The sequence below is a fragment of the Podarcis tiliguerta genome, assembly GCF_965153285.1.
Source record: "Podarcis tiliguerta genome assembly, chromosome: 14".
Lineage (NCBI taxonomy): Eukaryota > Metazoa > Chordata > Lepidosauria > Squamata > Lacertidae > Podarcis > Podarcis tiliguerta.
This window is the reverse complement of record NC_139547.1, coordinates 35,495,130-35,510,101: the sequence shown is the minus strand read 5'-3', so window position 1 is coordinate 35,510,101 and position 14,972 is coordinate 35,495,130. Positions and strand designations below refer to the sequence as shown.

At 47.5% G+C, this 14,972-nt stretch overlaps 1 protein-coding gene across 3 annotated transcripts; it reads left to right on the top strand.

Annotated features, from left to right (window-relative positions):
• Window positions 1-6,466: 6,466 nt before the first annotated feature.
• Window positions 6,467-11,501, top strand: PERCC1 (proline and glutamate rich with coiled coil 1). 3 transcript variants are annotated; one of them, XM_083414269.1, is made up of 2 exons: window positions 6,467-6,510; window positions 10,267-11,501. In XM_083414269.1, the coding sequence occupies exons 1-2, from the start codon at window positions 6,493-6,495 to the stop codon at window positions 11,176-11,178; spliced, it is 930 nt and encodes a 309-aa protein (XP_083270395.1). In that variant the 5' UTR covers window positions 6,467-6,492; the 3' UTR covers window positions 11,179-11,501. The 3 variants fall into 3 exon arrangements, with proteins under 3 accessions (XP_083270395.1, XP_083270397.1, XP_083270396.1); XM_083414271.1 differs by lacking the exon at window positions 6,467-6,510 and adding an exon at window positions 7,357-7,428; XM_083414270.1 differs by lacking the exon at window positions 6,467-6,510 and adding an exon at window positions 7,473-7,653.
• Window positions 11,502-14,972: the final 3,471 nt, after the last annotated feature.

Sequence of the window (14,972 nt, the reverse complement as noted above, 5' to 3'; positions counted from 1 at the left end):
AGAGCAGGAGGCATCTTGAATTTGCAAGCTCCTGGGCAATTGACTGAATAAGCACCATGGTCTCATAGGTGGCTATAGGGTCCCCACTATGGCAAGGCGTATTGTATATCTAGTTACATTGCCTCTATAGTAATTGTACCTAAAGATGCATCTGTACATATATGGTAAATCAAGACATGCACTTGCAAATCGGCATCCTCTTTTTTGATGAAGCGTTTTCTCGTTTCTCTTCAATGCAAAAGTGGTCTCCCTACTTGTGAAAAGCAGGTAGCAAAAAGCTTCCAGATGTGCCAAATCTTGTGAGTATTTTAAAAGATTGTAATTGAATTTGGGGCATGCTTCATTCCCCTTCTCTCTTCACCACTCCACCCCCCTTAACCTGGGCTTGATGAACTGCATCAAGCTGTAGCAGCATCTCAGACAGCACAGGTGACAGTAATCCAGAATGTGCATTTCTGCTTCTAGACAGCAGAGGGCATTGACGCCCATATTCTATTCTGGACACGTCAACAGCCTCTTTCTGCAAAAGAAAAATGAACAGAAGAAAGAACAGAGTGACTTGTAGCATCTTAAAGACTAAGGATGGCACAAGCTTCCATGCAGCACCTTGGAGTTTTATTACAGCACAAGCTTTTGCGGCCTAGAGAGCCCACTTCACCAAACAGAAGTGCAATCCTCAGTTGGCTTCCATTTGTCTGTCTACCTATCTATCTCCTTTGAAATCTTACTGTTATGGTGGCTTTGAGTGGCCTGGGGACCAACATATTCTGCCAAGGATTTCTCCATCTTGCCATTTTTAGTACTGGATTTATGTCAATTGATTTTATTGCACAGTAAATGGCATGTTTGTCTTACACACAGCTAAAAGGTCTTGTTGACAGGCAATGAAATTTTATTTCTTTGTCTGTTTAAAAGCATTTCTTTAACCAATTAATTTAAAAAACCCACTACTAAGCGATATACAAAAACTTTTCTTTTTCTACAAGAGCACTTTCAATCATATATATATATATATATATATATATATATATATATGTACCTGTAATCCACACTTTCATAAAAATATATCACGGTGGTTTACAACATACAAGATTATAATAAAAAACCAGTAAAAGTATCTGTTAAAAAAACCCCAACAACAGTAAAAACGTCAATAAAACTTCAGTAAATACTGATGGGTTAAAAAGAAAAATGATTGTATTGTGAAGGCCTGCCTAAGCAGTACAGTTTTCAGATGACACCTGAGAGATGGCAGGTACAATTCCTGCCAAACCTCTAGAGGCAGGGAGTTCCACAGGGCAGGACCTGCCACAATAAAGGCTTGGTCGGGGCCAGCCAAAACACAGGGGCAAGTGGGAAGCCGCCAGCAATTCTCCACCAAAAGCTGTCAGTGATCAGGATGGTGCATAAGGGAACATAGGAAGCTGCCTACGTTGAATCAGGCAACAGGTGCATTTAGCTCAGTGTTGCCCGCACTGACTGGCAGTGGCTGTCCAGAAATTCAGGGAGGAGTCCCACCTCTACCTGGAGACACCAAGGATTGAACCTGGGGCCTTCTGTACGCAAAGCAGTTGCTCTACCATTAAGCTGTGGCCCTACCTCTACAGAAATGTATGGTATGGATCTGAAACAAACCATATTTTCCAGAGTAAAAGGGATCCCCATGAAATGCTCAGGGAAACAGGGAGAGCAAAACACCCGATCCTGAATTTTCTGATAGTAAGAGCAGTTTGACAGTGGAACAGACACCTGCAGTAGCTTGTGGACTCACCTTGGAGTCCTTGGAGGTTTTTAAGCAGAGATTGGGTGGGTCTCTGAATAGAATAGAATAGAGATTGGGTGGGTCTCTGTCATGAATGCTTTAGCCGAGATTCCTGTACAGTGGTACCTCGGGTTAAGAACTTAATTCGTTCCGGAGGTCCGTTCTTATACCTGAAACTGTTCTTAACCTGAAGCACCACTATAGCTAATGGGGGCCTCCTGCTGCTGCTGCGCCGCTGGAGCACAATTTCTGTTCTCATCCTGAAGCAAAGTTCTTAACCCGAGGTACTATTTCTGGGTTAGCGGAGTCTGTAACCTGAAGCGTATGTAACCCGAGGTACCACTGTATTGCAGGGGGTTGGACTAAATGACCTGCAGCGTTGGTCCCTTCCATCTCTACAATTCTGTGATTCTCTAAGCAAGCTCCGCCACATCCTCAGGCACCCATCCCAGAGACCAGCGCACTATCTCTTTGCTCTTACGGTCCCGGTGAATACAGGCACGCCAAACGTTTTCCACCTACTGCTCCTTCTAATGGGCAGAGTTGTGCTGGAGTGCTTGTGGGGTTAATGGTGGGTGTTATATTATTGCAGCTCGTTTGGAGTGCTGACATATTGGAGCTATTGATTTTTCCTCCACTTTGCATGGAGACCAAGAAGAGGGCCCAGAATCCTCCTATAGGGATCAGGGAGTTGCAGCCCCTGACCCACAGCCACCCTGGCTGCTGCTGCTTTCCAGAAGCCACTGCGGTGTGATAAGGCAGAAGCTGGCTTCACAGAAAGGTGAACGGTGTTTATGGTTGTTGTTTTTTATAATGAGAAAACCCGAGGCCTCGCTGCGGAAGCATATGCCCAGACAGATGCTCTGTGGCCCCATATTGCGCTGTCAAAACTCTCTTTATTAGTTGGGGGAATGGTGGCGCGGAGTGGCTGTCTCTTAACAGGGGGAAGGAGAGAAGCTGTTCTCAGTGAGTTGGGTACACAGCTGCCTCTCTTGCCACCTTCCCCTTTGCCGTTTGCCAGCCAACCCACCCACCAAGAGTGGGACTACAGCTCCCCAAGGGCGGCAAAGCCCAAGATGGTGAAGGCAGGTGCCCTTTCAAAAAGGGGAGCATGATTCCCCATCATCCTAGTCCTCTTAAAAATATATATATATTAACAATTTCAACATAACAACATATCAAAAGAAGAAGAAGAAGAGTTTGGATTTGATATCCCGCCTTTCACTCCCTTTAAGGAGTCTCAAAGCGGCTAACATTCTCCTTTCCCTTCCTCCCCCACAACAAACACTCTGTGAGGTGAGTGGGACTGAGAGACTTCAGAGAAGTGTGACTGGCCCAAGGTCACCCAGCAGCTGCATGTGGAGGAGCGGAGACGCGAACCCGGTTCCCCAGATTACGAGACTACCGCTCTTAACCACTACACCACACTGACATCTCATATCCATCATTCCCCCCATTTCCCCCCCACCTCCCCATCAAACCCTCCCCCACAAGAATTCCCTCAGCTCCTCTCTCTGATTTCTCAACTCATATTGTTCTCTGCATACTGTAAAATTGTATAAATCCTCATATTATCTATCCACTACATTATCAATCAAAAGATTTGTGTATGTTTACTCAAAACCTGCCAAGGAGTCCAGTTCGTTTTGCTGTCTTTTTAAATAATATGTGAAAAGTTCCCATTCTTCTTTAAAGTCACAGTTGTCTTTATCTCTCAGTTTGTATGTCAATTTAGCCATTTCTGCATAGTTCATCAAATTTCTCTTGCCACTGTTCTTTTGTCAGGGTTTCCTCATTCTTCCATCCTTGTGCTATCAAGACTCTTGCCGTTGTTGTTGCATACATAAATAAATTCTTTGTTTTCTTTGGCAGGTCTTATCCTACAATCCCTAACAAAAATGCTTCTGGGTTGTTTTTTTACAAATGTCATTTTAAACATTTTCTTCAATTCATTATATATCATTTCCCAAAATTTTTAAATTTCTTTACATTCCCACCACATATGATTTTATTATTATCCTAGTCCTCTTGAGGCACTGGAATCTAAGCACAGTTTGTTAAGGGTGCTGGGAAGTGTAGTTCTTTGGAGAGATAATCTGCAGCTCCCAGGATTCTTCCAGGAGGTAGCCATGTCCGTTAAATGTGGTTTAAAGTATGGTGCGTATTCTGCTTCAGATGTATGTCTGTCTCTCTGCCTGCCTGCCTGCCTGCCTGCCAGCTTGTCCGTCTGTCTCTTGCACTGCCCCTAACCAGGTTTTCTCAATTGCGGGCCTTTTTCTATGTTCCATACAAGTGAATGGAGCAAGGTGTCCAGTACAGCCCTGCCACGAAGTCACACAAGGCAGCTGTTTCAGGTGATGGACGCAGGATGCAATTATGTCCCTACCATACACCCCACCCAAGTGTCCCAAAGCTAGCTGTAGTTCTCTCCACATTTGTCCTAAGAGGAGGAGGAGGAGGAGGAGGAGGAGGCAGCCACAGTGACGTCAGAGGAGCATATTGAAGGGGTGATGACTGGCTTGGCTTATCAGTTGCCGCTCCGATCTGTCTGTGTATCTAAACATGTTTGTCAAGCCAGCAAATGGGCTAGATAGTGGCTATTGAGGCAGGAGGGCTGCCAGCGCGAATGTTTGGAGAAGTCTAAGTGCTCCCATGTGGGTCTGGGTCCTTGCACGTCTCTTGTGCAAAGGGCACAAGTTCCAGGCACAAGAGACCAGCAAGGGAAGAGAAAAGGTAGGGGGAGCCACCCTCCAGTCTGTGCGGCAAAAGAACACCTGGATTTTAAAATGTTGCATCTTCTTATACCCTGCCGTTAGGGTTCAGATTTCAGTGTAGGAGCAGTGTCTGTAAACAAACAAACAAACAAACAAACAAACATGAAGACAATGATGATGAACAATCCATCCATCCATCCATCCATCCATAGTAAGAGTGTGGCTTTGCAAGACACAAACTATATAAAGCAGTGGCCCCCAAATTCTGCCCTCCGGACCACTTGACCATTGCAGAGGGTCGTGGCTTTCATTATTTCCCTACCTGCTGTTGCATGCCACCCCAGTCTGTGAGCGTTGCAAAATTCCAGGGGTTCGTGTTTCCTTTTGGAAATGAGGCACAGTGGAGACTGTGGTATCTTTAGGATATATGGTTCATTTACACATATACACAACCTGAGCCTGTGATGGAGGGCTTCATGGAGCTAGCATCCCAAAAGGATCTTGCTTCTCCCATAGCCACAGCTTTGGATTCGAACGCAAATCAGCCAAGGTTCTCTCCCTCTGCCTTAGCAGCCTGCAGCTTTTGCCTCCAACTTCTAGCTCACGTAACTCTGCTCTCAAACTCAGGCTTTTCCTTCTATCTTGAGGGCTGGAGGAGGTGTCCCACCCATTTGGCATCTAACACAGAGCCCCCTTTCCTCTGTTCTCTTAATAGCCCATCACCCAGGAGGCTCAAATAGCTTTTAACACTTCCTGGGTTCAGGGATTGGAAGTCTGGTACCCACAAACTCATAACACTGTTGTAGCGATTGTAAGGTGTAGTTCATGTATGCTCTTTAACTCTATTTTTGAATTTGCTTCTTTTGTGGTGTTGCAGTTTGCGTTCCATAGAGTTCCGATCTGTAATACAATAAAACTCAAGATAAGTGTCTGCTGGATCAGGCCAGAGGTCCATCTGGTTCAGCATTCTGCTCTCACAGTGGCCAACCGGATGCCTGTGGGAAACCAGCAAGCAGGATTCGAAACCAGAGCCCTTTCTTCTCCCATGGCTTCCAGCAACTAGTACACAGAAGCATCACTGCCTCCAGCTGTGGAAGCAGCCCATAGCCATCACAGCTGGTAGCCACTGATAGCCCTCTCCTGCATGAATTTGTCTAATCGTCTTTTAAAGCCATCCTGCCTCCTGTGGGAGTGAGTTCCACAGTTTAACTCGGCAATTAAAGAAAGCAATAAAAGATACAGTGACAAACCAATGTGTATTTCTAATGCGAACATGCAGCAGACCCTCTGAATGAAGTGTGTGTGCCACCAATGATCCACAAACCACAGTCTGGGAACCCCTGGCTTAGAAGGGTCTGCAGATCAGTGTAAGGAGTGCTTCTGTGGGTTTATATATTTTGCCCACCAGGCAGCCCTGAGGCCACCTACAGCCAGGAGTAGCCCCAGACATTTTGCTGTTAGAAAAGGAGTACAGTGGTACCTCGGGTTACATACACTTCAGGTTACAGACTCTGCTAACCCAGAAATAGTGCTTCAGGTTAAGAACTTTGTTTCAGGATGAGAACAGAAATCGTGCTCCGGCGGTGCAGCGGCAGCAGGAGGCCCCATTAGCTAAAGTGGTGCTTCAGATTAAGAACAGTTTCAGGTTAAGTACGGAGCTCCGGAACGAATTAAGTACTTAACCCGAGGTACCACTGTATAAAAAAGGGACATATGTTAGAATTGTTTTTGTTTCTTAAAGGAGCCCTGGCCTCTTCTTCACCCTAATGAAGCCCATCCCTAATGGGTTGAAGATAATGGCTTCGACAGCCTGCCTCACCTCCCGTTCTAATTGATTTATGGGCACCAATTTGTATGGTAAATCACAGGAAGCAACGTAATAATTTGATTTATGAAGCCCTTAGGAGGTGTTTGCTGCAGAATAGCCTTGCAACTGAGGGGGGTGGGTAGGAGAGGTGCTGACTGGAGGGAGGGCATTTAGGCCTCATCAATAAATGAGAAAATGCACCCCAAACCATGAAAAAGAAGGTACAGGTATGTATAGTTACAACTATTGGTTTAATGGTAACTATAATTATTATTTTATTTATATTTTACAAGTATGAAACCAGCTATGAAGTCCATACAAAGTGCCCAATAAAAAAATTCAAAGAAAACTATTTTTAAAAACCCATAATTAGAACTACAGTGGTACCTCAGGTTAAGTACTTAATTCGTTCCGGAGGTCCATTCTTAACCTGAAACTGTTCTTAACCTGAAACACCACTTTAGCTAATGGGGCCTCCTGCTGCCGCCGCGCCACCAGAGCACAATTTCTGTTCTCATCCTGAAGCAAAGTTCTTAACCCGAGGTACTATTTCTGAGTTAGCAGAGTCTGTAACCTGAAGCGTATGTAACCTGAAGTGTATGTAACCTGAGGTACCACTGTATACGATAAAAGAAGCCCGTTGGAAAGCACAATACTTCAAGCCGTTAAAAGAGCAGCAGAAACAGTTGTGGGGTCAGGAAGTTCAAGCTCAGTGGAAAGCTTGCCTAAATACTGTAGGCAGGTCTTCAAGGAATGCCAAGAGGGATTCAAACTGATGTGGAAATCAACCTACAGTAAGCTCAGAAAAATGAATCTGACTGATTTGCCCCGGTCGCCAGTTAGTTACCTTCCTCTTCTGGCTTGGCATCTAACTATTTGCACAGGCGTTGTCGGATAAGCGTTACTTTCTTCTGGAGATGATGCCTACTCCTGGAGTCAAAATACCATGAAATTTAATTTTATGCCTATTTGACGAGGCTCGATTTCGTCTCCAAATCAACACTGGAGATAAGAAGTCCTCTGTCAACGTGCGCTGGGGGTGAGGGGGGGGGGGAGAGGTGAGGTTTGGCAGCTGTGGCAGCAGACCTAATAGGGGGACCGGCAGGAATAACACTCGAAAATCCCCCAGGAAGTCAACCATTAAGGTGAGCCCTATCTCCCCGTCCTCCCAGGCTCCTTGTCTACAGTGTTCTCCGGTTGCCGGGCATTAAAGCAAACCAGAGTTTTATTTACCGAGTCTACGATTACAATACAGCCGCCAAATATTTGCTAGTCACCAGTTTCGCAGTGCCACTATAAATACTTCAGCCCCAGGTGGAAGGGCTGAGAGTTGGCAGAGGAGAAGTAGGGGACTGAGCTGCAGTGGACAGGTAAGTGGAGAGACTTGGGGAAAGAAGCCCTTGCAAGGGGAATGGCTGTTGCTCAGGCGTAAAGCACCTGCTTTGCGTGTAGGTCCCAGGTCCAGTCTCCAGTATCTCCAGGTAGGGCTGGGGGAAAGACTTCCTCTCTGAAACACTAGAGATCTGCTGCTGCTGACCCCCAGTGTAAGGCCATACAGGGTTAGATGGTCTGACTTAGTATAAGGAAACTTTCTAAGTTTTAAGGAAGAGCTGTAAGTCAGTGGTAGGGCATCTGCTTTGCATACAGAAGGTCCCAGGTAGGGCTAAGAAAGCCCGAAACTCTGGAGAGCTGCTGCCGATCAGTGTAGACACAACTGAGATAGATGGACCAGTGATTTGACTCAGTCTCAGTATAAGATAGCTCTCCGTGTTTGGGGAAACAGCAGTAGCTCAGTGGCAGATTCAGTTTCCAGCATCTCCAGGTAAGGCGGGGGGAGACACCTGCCTGAATCGCTGGAGAGCTGCTGCTGGTCAGTGTAGCCATTACTGAGCTAGATGGACCAACTGTGCGATTTAATATAAAGTGGTTTCCTACGCCCCCTTTTCAACTGCCACAAACTATGAAGCCATCTGTGTACCTGGTCTGCACATGCACAAGAATGAGACTATTTTGCGACTTATTGCACCTGTGGCCTGTCTTTTATCTGAGAAGCTCAAGGCACATACCTGGTAATACCCTCCTCTCACCTGCATTTTATCTTCACCACAACCCTGTGGGGTAGGCTAGCCCAATAAATACCGATTGGCTCAAGGTTACCCACCAAGTTTCATGGCTAGATAGGGATTTGAACCTGGGTTTCCCCTATCCTAGTCCAGAAGGAGCCCCAGGAGGCAGGGAAGGCCACCAATTTCTGGAGGCTATCAATCAATATAATTCTATGATTCTATAAAGACTATGTTCTGCCTGCATGGGTGGAGGCAGCAAATCTTCTGAATACCAGTTGCAGGAAACCACAGGAGGGGATAGTGTTGCTTGAGGGTTTCCCACAGGTATCTGGTAGACTAGACAGGTAACTGGCCTGATCCAGCAAGCTTCTCTTATGTTCTTATTTTGGAGCACATAAGCCAGGCATTAGAATGAGGACATTAAGCATAATGGTAGAATTCTGAGGTGATACCACTCAGCCACACATACTTGTTGTCTAGAGTGTGTACAGATGATGTCCTATTTTCGAAAGCTCTCCCACATCTAAAGCTCCCTGCATGAAGCACGCTAGCAGACCAGGGGGGAAGGGTCACTCAGGGACAAAAACTTCCAGTATTCTTGGATTACAACTGCTCACACCGCAACCATTGGCCATCCTGGCTCGGGGTGATGCGAGTGCAGCAGCAAGGGCTGCAAGTTCCCTGTCCTTCATCTATCCTTTCCCTAACAGGTGAGCTTTCTGCATGCATGGAGCTTTTGATGTGGGGGAGTTTTAAATAAAAACGGCATACACCCTACATGCAGTTTGAAGTAAAACAGTCAGTTTGGAATAAGTTCCACACTTCTAAGATGCCATTGGGGACCAAGAACCCCACCCATGTGAAAGGGGCAGATAAGTGGAAGAAGGTGGTGATTTAAAGAGAATTAGAATAGGTATCACCTCAGCAAGGAAGGGACAACTGTGACCAGGTGGCCTATTTGCTTGCTCTGGTCTGCTGTCCAGATGCTCATTGTTGGCAGATGAGTTTAAGCTCCTCCTCCGTTTCCTTTTATCATTAAAAAGAACAACAACTTTGAAGTCAATTTTCTATTATTATTATTATTATTATTATTATTATTATTATTATTATTTCCTGTTAATTCAATACACCCCTCCCCGGCTGGCCCAGTTTCACAAACACTCAAACCAGCTCCTTTTGCCTGGCTGGAATGTGCCCTGGAAGTCTGATAATGCCTCGTTTGTGTGGAAGATGTAAAGGACTGTGCCAGTGCATGAAGAAATTAGCCAGTGTGGTGTAGTGGTTAAAGTGTTGGACCTTGGAGACCAGGGTTCACAATCCCCACTCATCCACGAAGCTCACTGCGTGACCTTGGGCCAGTCACTGCCTCTCAGCCTAACCTACCTCACAGGGCTGCTGTGGAGATTAAACAGGGAGGGAGAGAGCCATGTCCGAGGGGAAAAATGGTGGGACATAAATATAATGAATGAATGAATGAATGAATGAGTGTACATTTGTGGCTTTTGCCTCTGGCCTTGCCCACCACTAGCATGGGAGCCCGAGAAGATTGCCTAGAAGGGAATGTGGCCCTCAGACTGGAAGGTTTACCCCAACCCCTGTTTTATGGTTTTTGGAAGCCACAGAGCAAACCCAGTAGTCCCTGGGCTGTTGCGGGGAGGGGAGGGGAGTTCTGATTTGTTTTTGGTTTTTGGACCCCCCCACATCCCTTTTTAAATTACAGTGTACTAATTATGACTAGTGGGTACTCCAGGAATATGTTAATACCTCCTCCTAATTTCTCAGTGGGTGCAGTTCTGTCAGCACTCACCACTCAAGTTCCCTGCTAGAGGATGATAATAACCACAAAAGATAGCTATGCTGTGCATTCCCTCTCCTTGGCAGACACCTGACGCTTTGTTCTCCTCGCTGTTTATTTAGTCCAGATTCAACCACTTGTACAGCGTGGAGATAGGAGCGGGGGAAATGGCTGCTGGGGTAATACAAAGCCTAAGCAAATTTAAGCTGCCCACAGCATTCCGGAATTCGTTCCTATCCACCACAACCTGCCAGGAAATGATTTTCCAAGACTTATCGGAGGATGAGGAGGAGGAGGAAATGGAGGCGGAAGAGGAAGAAGAAGAGGAGGAGGAGGAGGAAGAAGAGAGGGAGGATATGGAAACTGTAGGCAATTCTGCAGGTTGCAGTCCAGACAGAGGCTCTGCCGACTCCAGCTTGAGCAACACAGCGGTGACGCTGCAGCTCCTTCGGTTCGCAGAGCAGATCAGCGATGACATCCAGAGATATTTTGGCCGGAAGAGCAAAGAGGAAGGCTCAGAGTCCTGCAACATCTACGAGGACCGCCGCTCCCCTCAGCTGTCAGGGCAGGTTCTGTACTATGCTGACCTAGTCAGGATTTCCCAGATTGGGGAAGAAGACGACAGCAGTGACCTCCCTGACCCCTCAAAGCCCCCAGCACAGCTGGAGAGGCAGCTGTGGAGATCTTTCTGCAGCAAAGAGGATGCAGAGAAGATGGGTCCTCTGGCCGAGCTCTTTGAATATGCTCTGGTCAGGTGCGTCAAGCAGCAAGCCTCCTCTGAGAACAGGAAGCTGAGGCTGGAGAGGAAGTATGGCCACATTGCCCCCATGCATGGCAGGAAGTTGCCCCAGTCCTTCTGGAAAGAGCCGTCCCTCAGCCCTGTCTGTATACTCAATGGCAACCCTCCAGATTTCAGTGACCTGCTGGCCAACTGGACTTCCGAAACCTGCCAGGAGGACCTGAATCCCAGCCGAGAGCATCCTAGCGAAGCAAACCGGAGGGTGGTGGACACTGACCATTTTGGTGGTCTATGAGGGTTCAGAAGGGTTGCAACATCTGAATTCTTCTCACATGGGCTCCGGCCCTTTCACATTAGCCCTGTGCCCACCATGGCTCCCATGAATATCCCCTCAAAAATTGACAATGCACAAGATTGGGGGTGGGAGCAATGTCTGCACCATTTTGTGTTCCTGTCTCTTTTTCTACTTTTTCAACTGCGGCAGCCATTTTCTTTTATGCCATGCCCCCTGTTTCAGCCATTTTCTCTCATGCCACACACACCCGCCGCCATTTTGTGTTATGCCACCCACCCCCAGCACTATCTCAAAATGTCATTATCTTTCCGCTGTCCCCCAAAGTGCCACCAATCCCTGACCCATTGGAGACCTGGGAGTCTCCCTTTTCTCTTGCTCAACTTGTATAACTGTAAATAAATATTGCTGGGGGGGGGGATGTGACTCTCCTCCAATACTTTCCCCTCACATTTGCTGTCCGTTTTGGGTCTAGGGGAGGAGGGGTAGAGCCAGAGGTCAGAACCAGTTACCCCGGCAGGCTCACAAGCGGACCCAATCTGTGGTGGCTCTGGAGGCAGAAGCCTTTTGGGATGGATTGAATGCAGCAATGGGGAACTTGTGGCCCTCCAGATGTTGCTGGACTACAATACCCATCATCCCTGGCTGCTGGGAGTTGGAGTCCCTCACTATCTGCAAGGGCACAGGCTTCATCTCAAGTCCATTTGTACCAGGTGTGCCAGCTCTAGCGGGTGGAGGTGTAAGGATGGGAGTTGAGAGCTATGTGTGCCGCCTTGAACACTTTGTAGGGAAGGTGTTTTGTAAAAGTAATAATAAATAAATGCATAAAGCAATACTGGCCTGTTTTACAGGGTTGTTATAAAAAGGTATGAAAGAAGATACGGAGAATCCGTGAAATACTGATGTATTTCATCAATTCTAAGGGCTGAATCCAACTAAGTCCTGAAATCAATGGGTTTAGGGGATTGAACTACATGACGCTTGGTGCCCTTCTAACTCTAGGACTGCCACACTGGGATTTCAAAGGTGGAATTGATGTCCGGGGTGAAATGTGGCGCTTTGTCCTTGATCTTAAACAAGTCAAGAGGAAAATCACCCTTTGGTAGTGTTTTTGTTTTAAGAAGCTCAACAACTTTGGGGGTTTCCTTAAAGCGCAACAACAATTTTGGGGTCTTCTGGGCTTTATTCAGGGTGTCCTGGTTTTTACCTTTTGAAGGAACCCTATCCAACTGTACACTTCTATAGTTCTAATTTGGTCATATCCATTAATTTCAACGGACCTACTCTGAGGAGGATGAACATTGGTTTTTAATAATAATAATAATCCAGTTTCCATATGTGCAATGAAGAGGACTATGTGAAGCAGTGATTTTGAAATCCAGATGACATCAGGAAGGGTGTCTGTATGCGTGTGTGCAATAAATGGTGCAATGATAGCAGTGTCTGGAGAGCAAAGTCATTTGTCTTCTGCTAAGCAAACCTGTCCTGTCTGCACAAAAAGAGACTCTTATCTGCTTCTTCCATGCCTTCTTTTTAGGCCAATCAATCAATTCTTTTACTAGAAAAGGAGGCAACCTGATCGATCTTCACATCTATTTAAGTGCCCAGCATGTTCAGTGGAGGCCAACCCATTAGGGCAAATGGGGCAATGCCCCCACCAACCTGCCTGCCCTCACCCACCTAATTTGCACTTTCCAAGACAATACACAAACCAAACCTCAGCCACCCTTTGAAAGCTTCACTTTTCCACATTTTGCAATGCAGTTCTCCAGCCAAGTAATGTGCACAAAAATGCATACAATATAGGGCAAAGTGTACATAGAAATGCAATACAGTGGTACCTCGGGTTAAGTACTTAATTTGTTCCGGAGGTCCGTTCTTAACCTGAAACTGTTCTTAACCTGAAGCACCACTTTAGCTAATGTGGCCTCCTGCTGCCGCCGCGCCGCCAGAGCACAATTTCTGTTCTTATCCTGAAGCAAAGTTCTTAACCTGAGGTACTATTTCTGGGTTAGCGGAGTCTGTAACCTGAAGCGTATGTAACCTGAAGCATATGTAACCCGAGGTACCGGTGTACATTAGTAAAAATGAAATACAAAAACGCAACACATTGGGGATAATGAGCAAAAATTGGTATATTGAGCAAAATTGCATACAAAAAGAGACGGTTGCGTGGCAATACCCGCCCCCTCCCACAGTGTAGAAATAATGAGACAGACACAAGAATTAAGGTTAATGGGCGTAAATGGCCACAACTTTATTGATTACAGGTAAGAGAGGTATTGGCTGTAGGCATTGGCCCTAGCATATAAACCGGTCTAACCGGGAAGGGTTAAGCACCAACAGGGGGAGCCCCCCGAGATGAACATCCGTAGGTGCCCCCCCCGGGGTTACCGCTCGGGGGCGCGCTTTAGGCCCTAGCCTCCGTAGGTTTCGGACGAGGCGACACCCCCCGGAGTCCTTTAACGAACTACCCTTCGTGATGTGGGGGAGGTGATGGCGCTCCTCCCCCCCGTCCTCATCTGCATAACAATACCCCTTGCCAATGCCTACCCGCCAAAACCCGGAAGTTGTGACGTTTTGCTACGAGGTAGGCGAAAAAACCAAGTGGCTCCAAACACAGCCAATTAGCCAAATGGAAAAATTCCTACCAGGCCCCTTGCGGCGACCAGCCGAAGCCCATAGCAAAGTCCAAGGGCAAGCCTAAAGGGAGGGTGGGCGGGAAAAACTACCTGGTGCCAGGTGAGAGGAGAAAAGGGGCGAGCCGGGGGTGCCCTGACCTTAAATTACCCCTGGCAGGCCCGCCCCTCACGCCAGCTGATTGGCTGGCCCCGGGGGAGGTACATACTAATGAGCCTAGGGAATCCCCTGACTCCCGCGGGGCTTCCCAGCCCCGCGAGACTGCAGTCGCGGGACGAGTGCCCGCAACCCCACCCCCTCTTGATATCGGGAGTGGCTTTGCGTGGCAATACCCGCCCCCTCCCACAGTGTAGAAATAATGAGACAGACACAAGAATTAAGGTTAATGGGCGTAAATGGCCACAACTTTATTGATTACAGGTAAGAGAGGTATTGGCTGTAGGCATTGGCCCTAGCATATAAACCGGTCTAACCGGGAAGGGTTAAGCACCAACAGGGGGAGCCCCCCGAGATGAACATCCGTAGGTGCCCCCCCCCCGGGGTTACCGCTCGGGGGCGCGCTTTAGGCCCTAGCCTCCGTAGGTTTCGGACGAGGCGACACCCCCCGGAGTCCTTTAACGAACTACCCTTCGTGATGTGGGGGAGGTGATGGCGCTCCTCCCCCCCGTCCTCATCTGCATAACAATACCCCTTGCCAATGCCTACCCGCCAACGAGCTGAAGCTCGCCGCCAATACCCTCAGACCTGTAACCAATCCCTGATCCCCTGAAAGATATCCCCTAACCATAAGTCATTGCCGGCATCGGAAAGGTGCACGCCATCCCCACGGTAAAGGGCCTCATTGCTGAACTTGATGCCTGGGTGCGTAATGACCCAACCCCCCATCGCAGCCACTCTGCGAGCCACCGAGCGCTCTAAAATCCTCCTAGCCTTGCTGACCGCCACCGGATTCGCTGCATCCCGCCAGCAGCGCCTCTCCAACAAGGAGGACCATAGAATGGTCAAGGACGGGTATGTGTTCCGCAAACTCTCCAGGTCGCCAATGATGTTCCACATCAGATCAACCCCTTTTCGATAAGCCAAATCGTTTTCACCCAGTTGGATTAAAAGCGCATCGGGAGGGCCCTCCACCGCTATTTTGTTTGACACCATTGGGA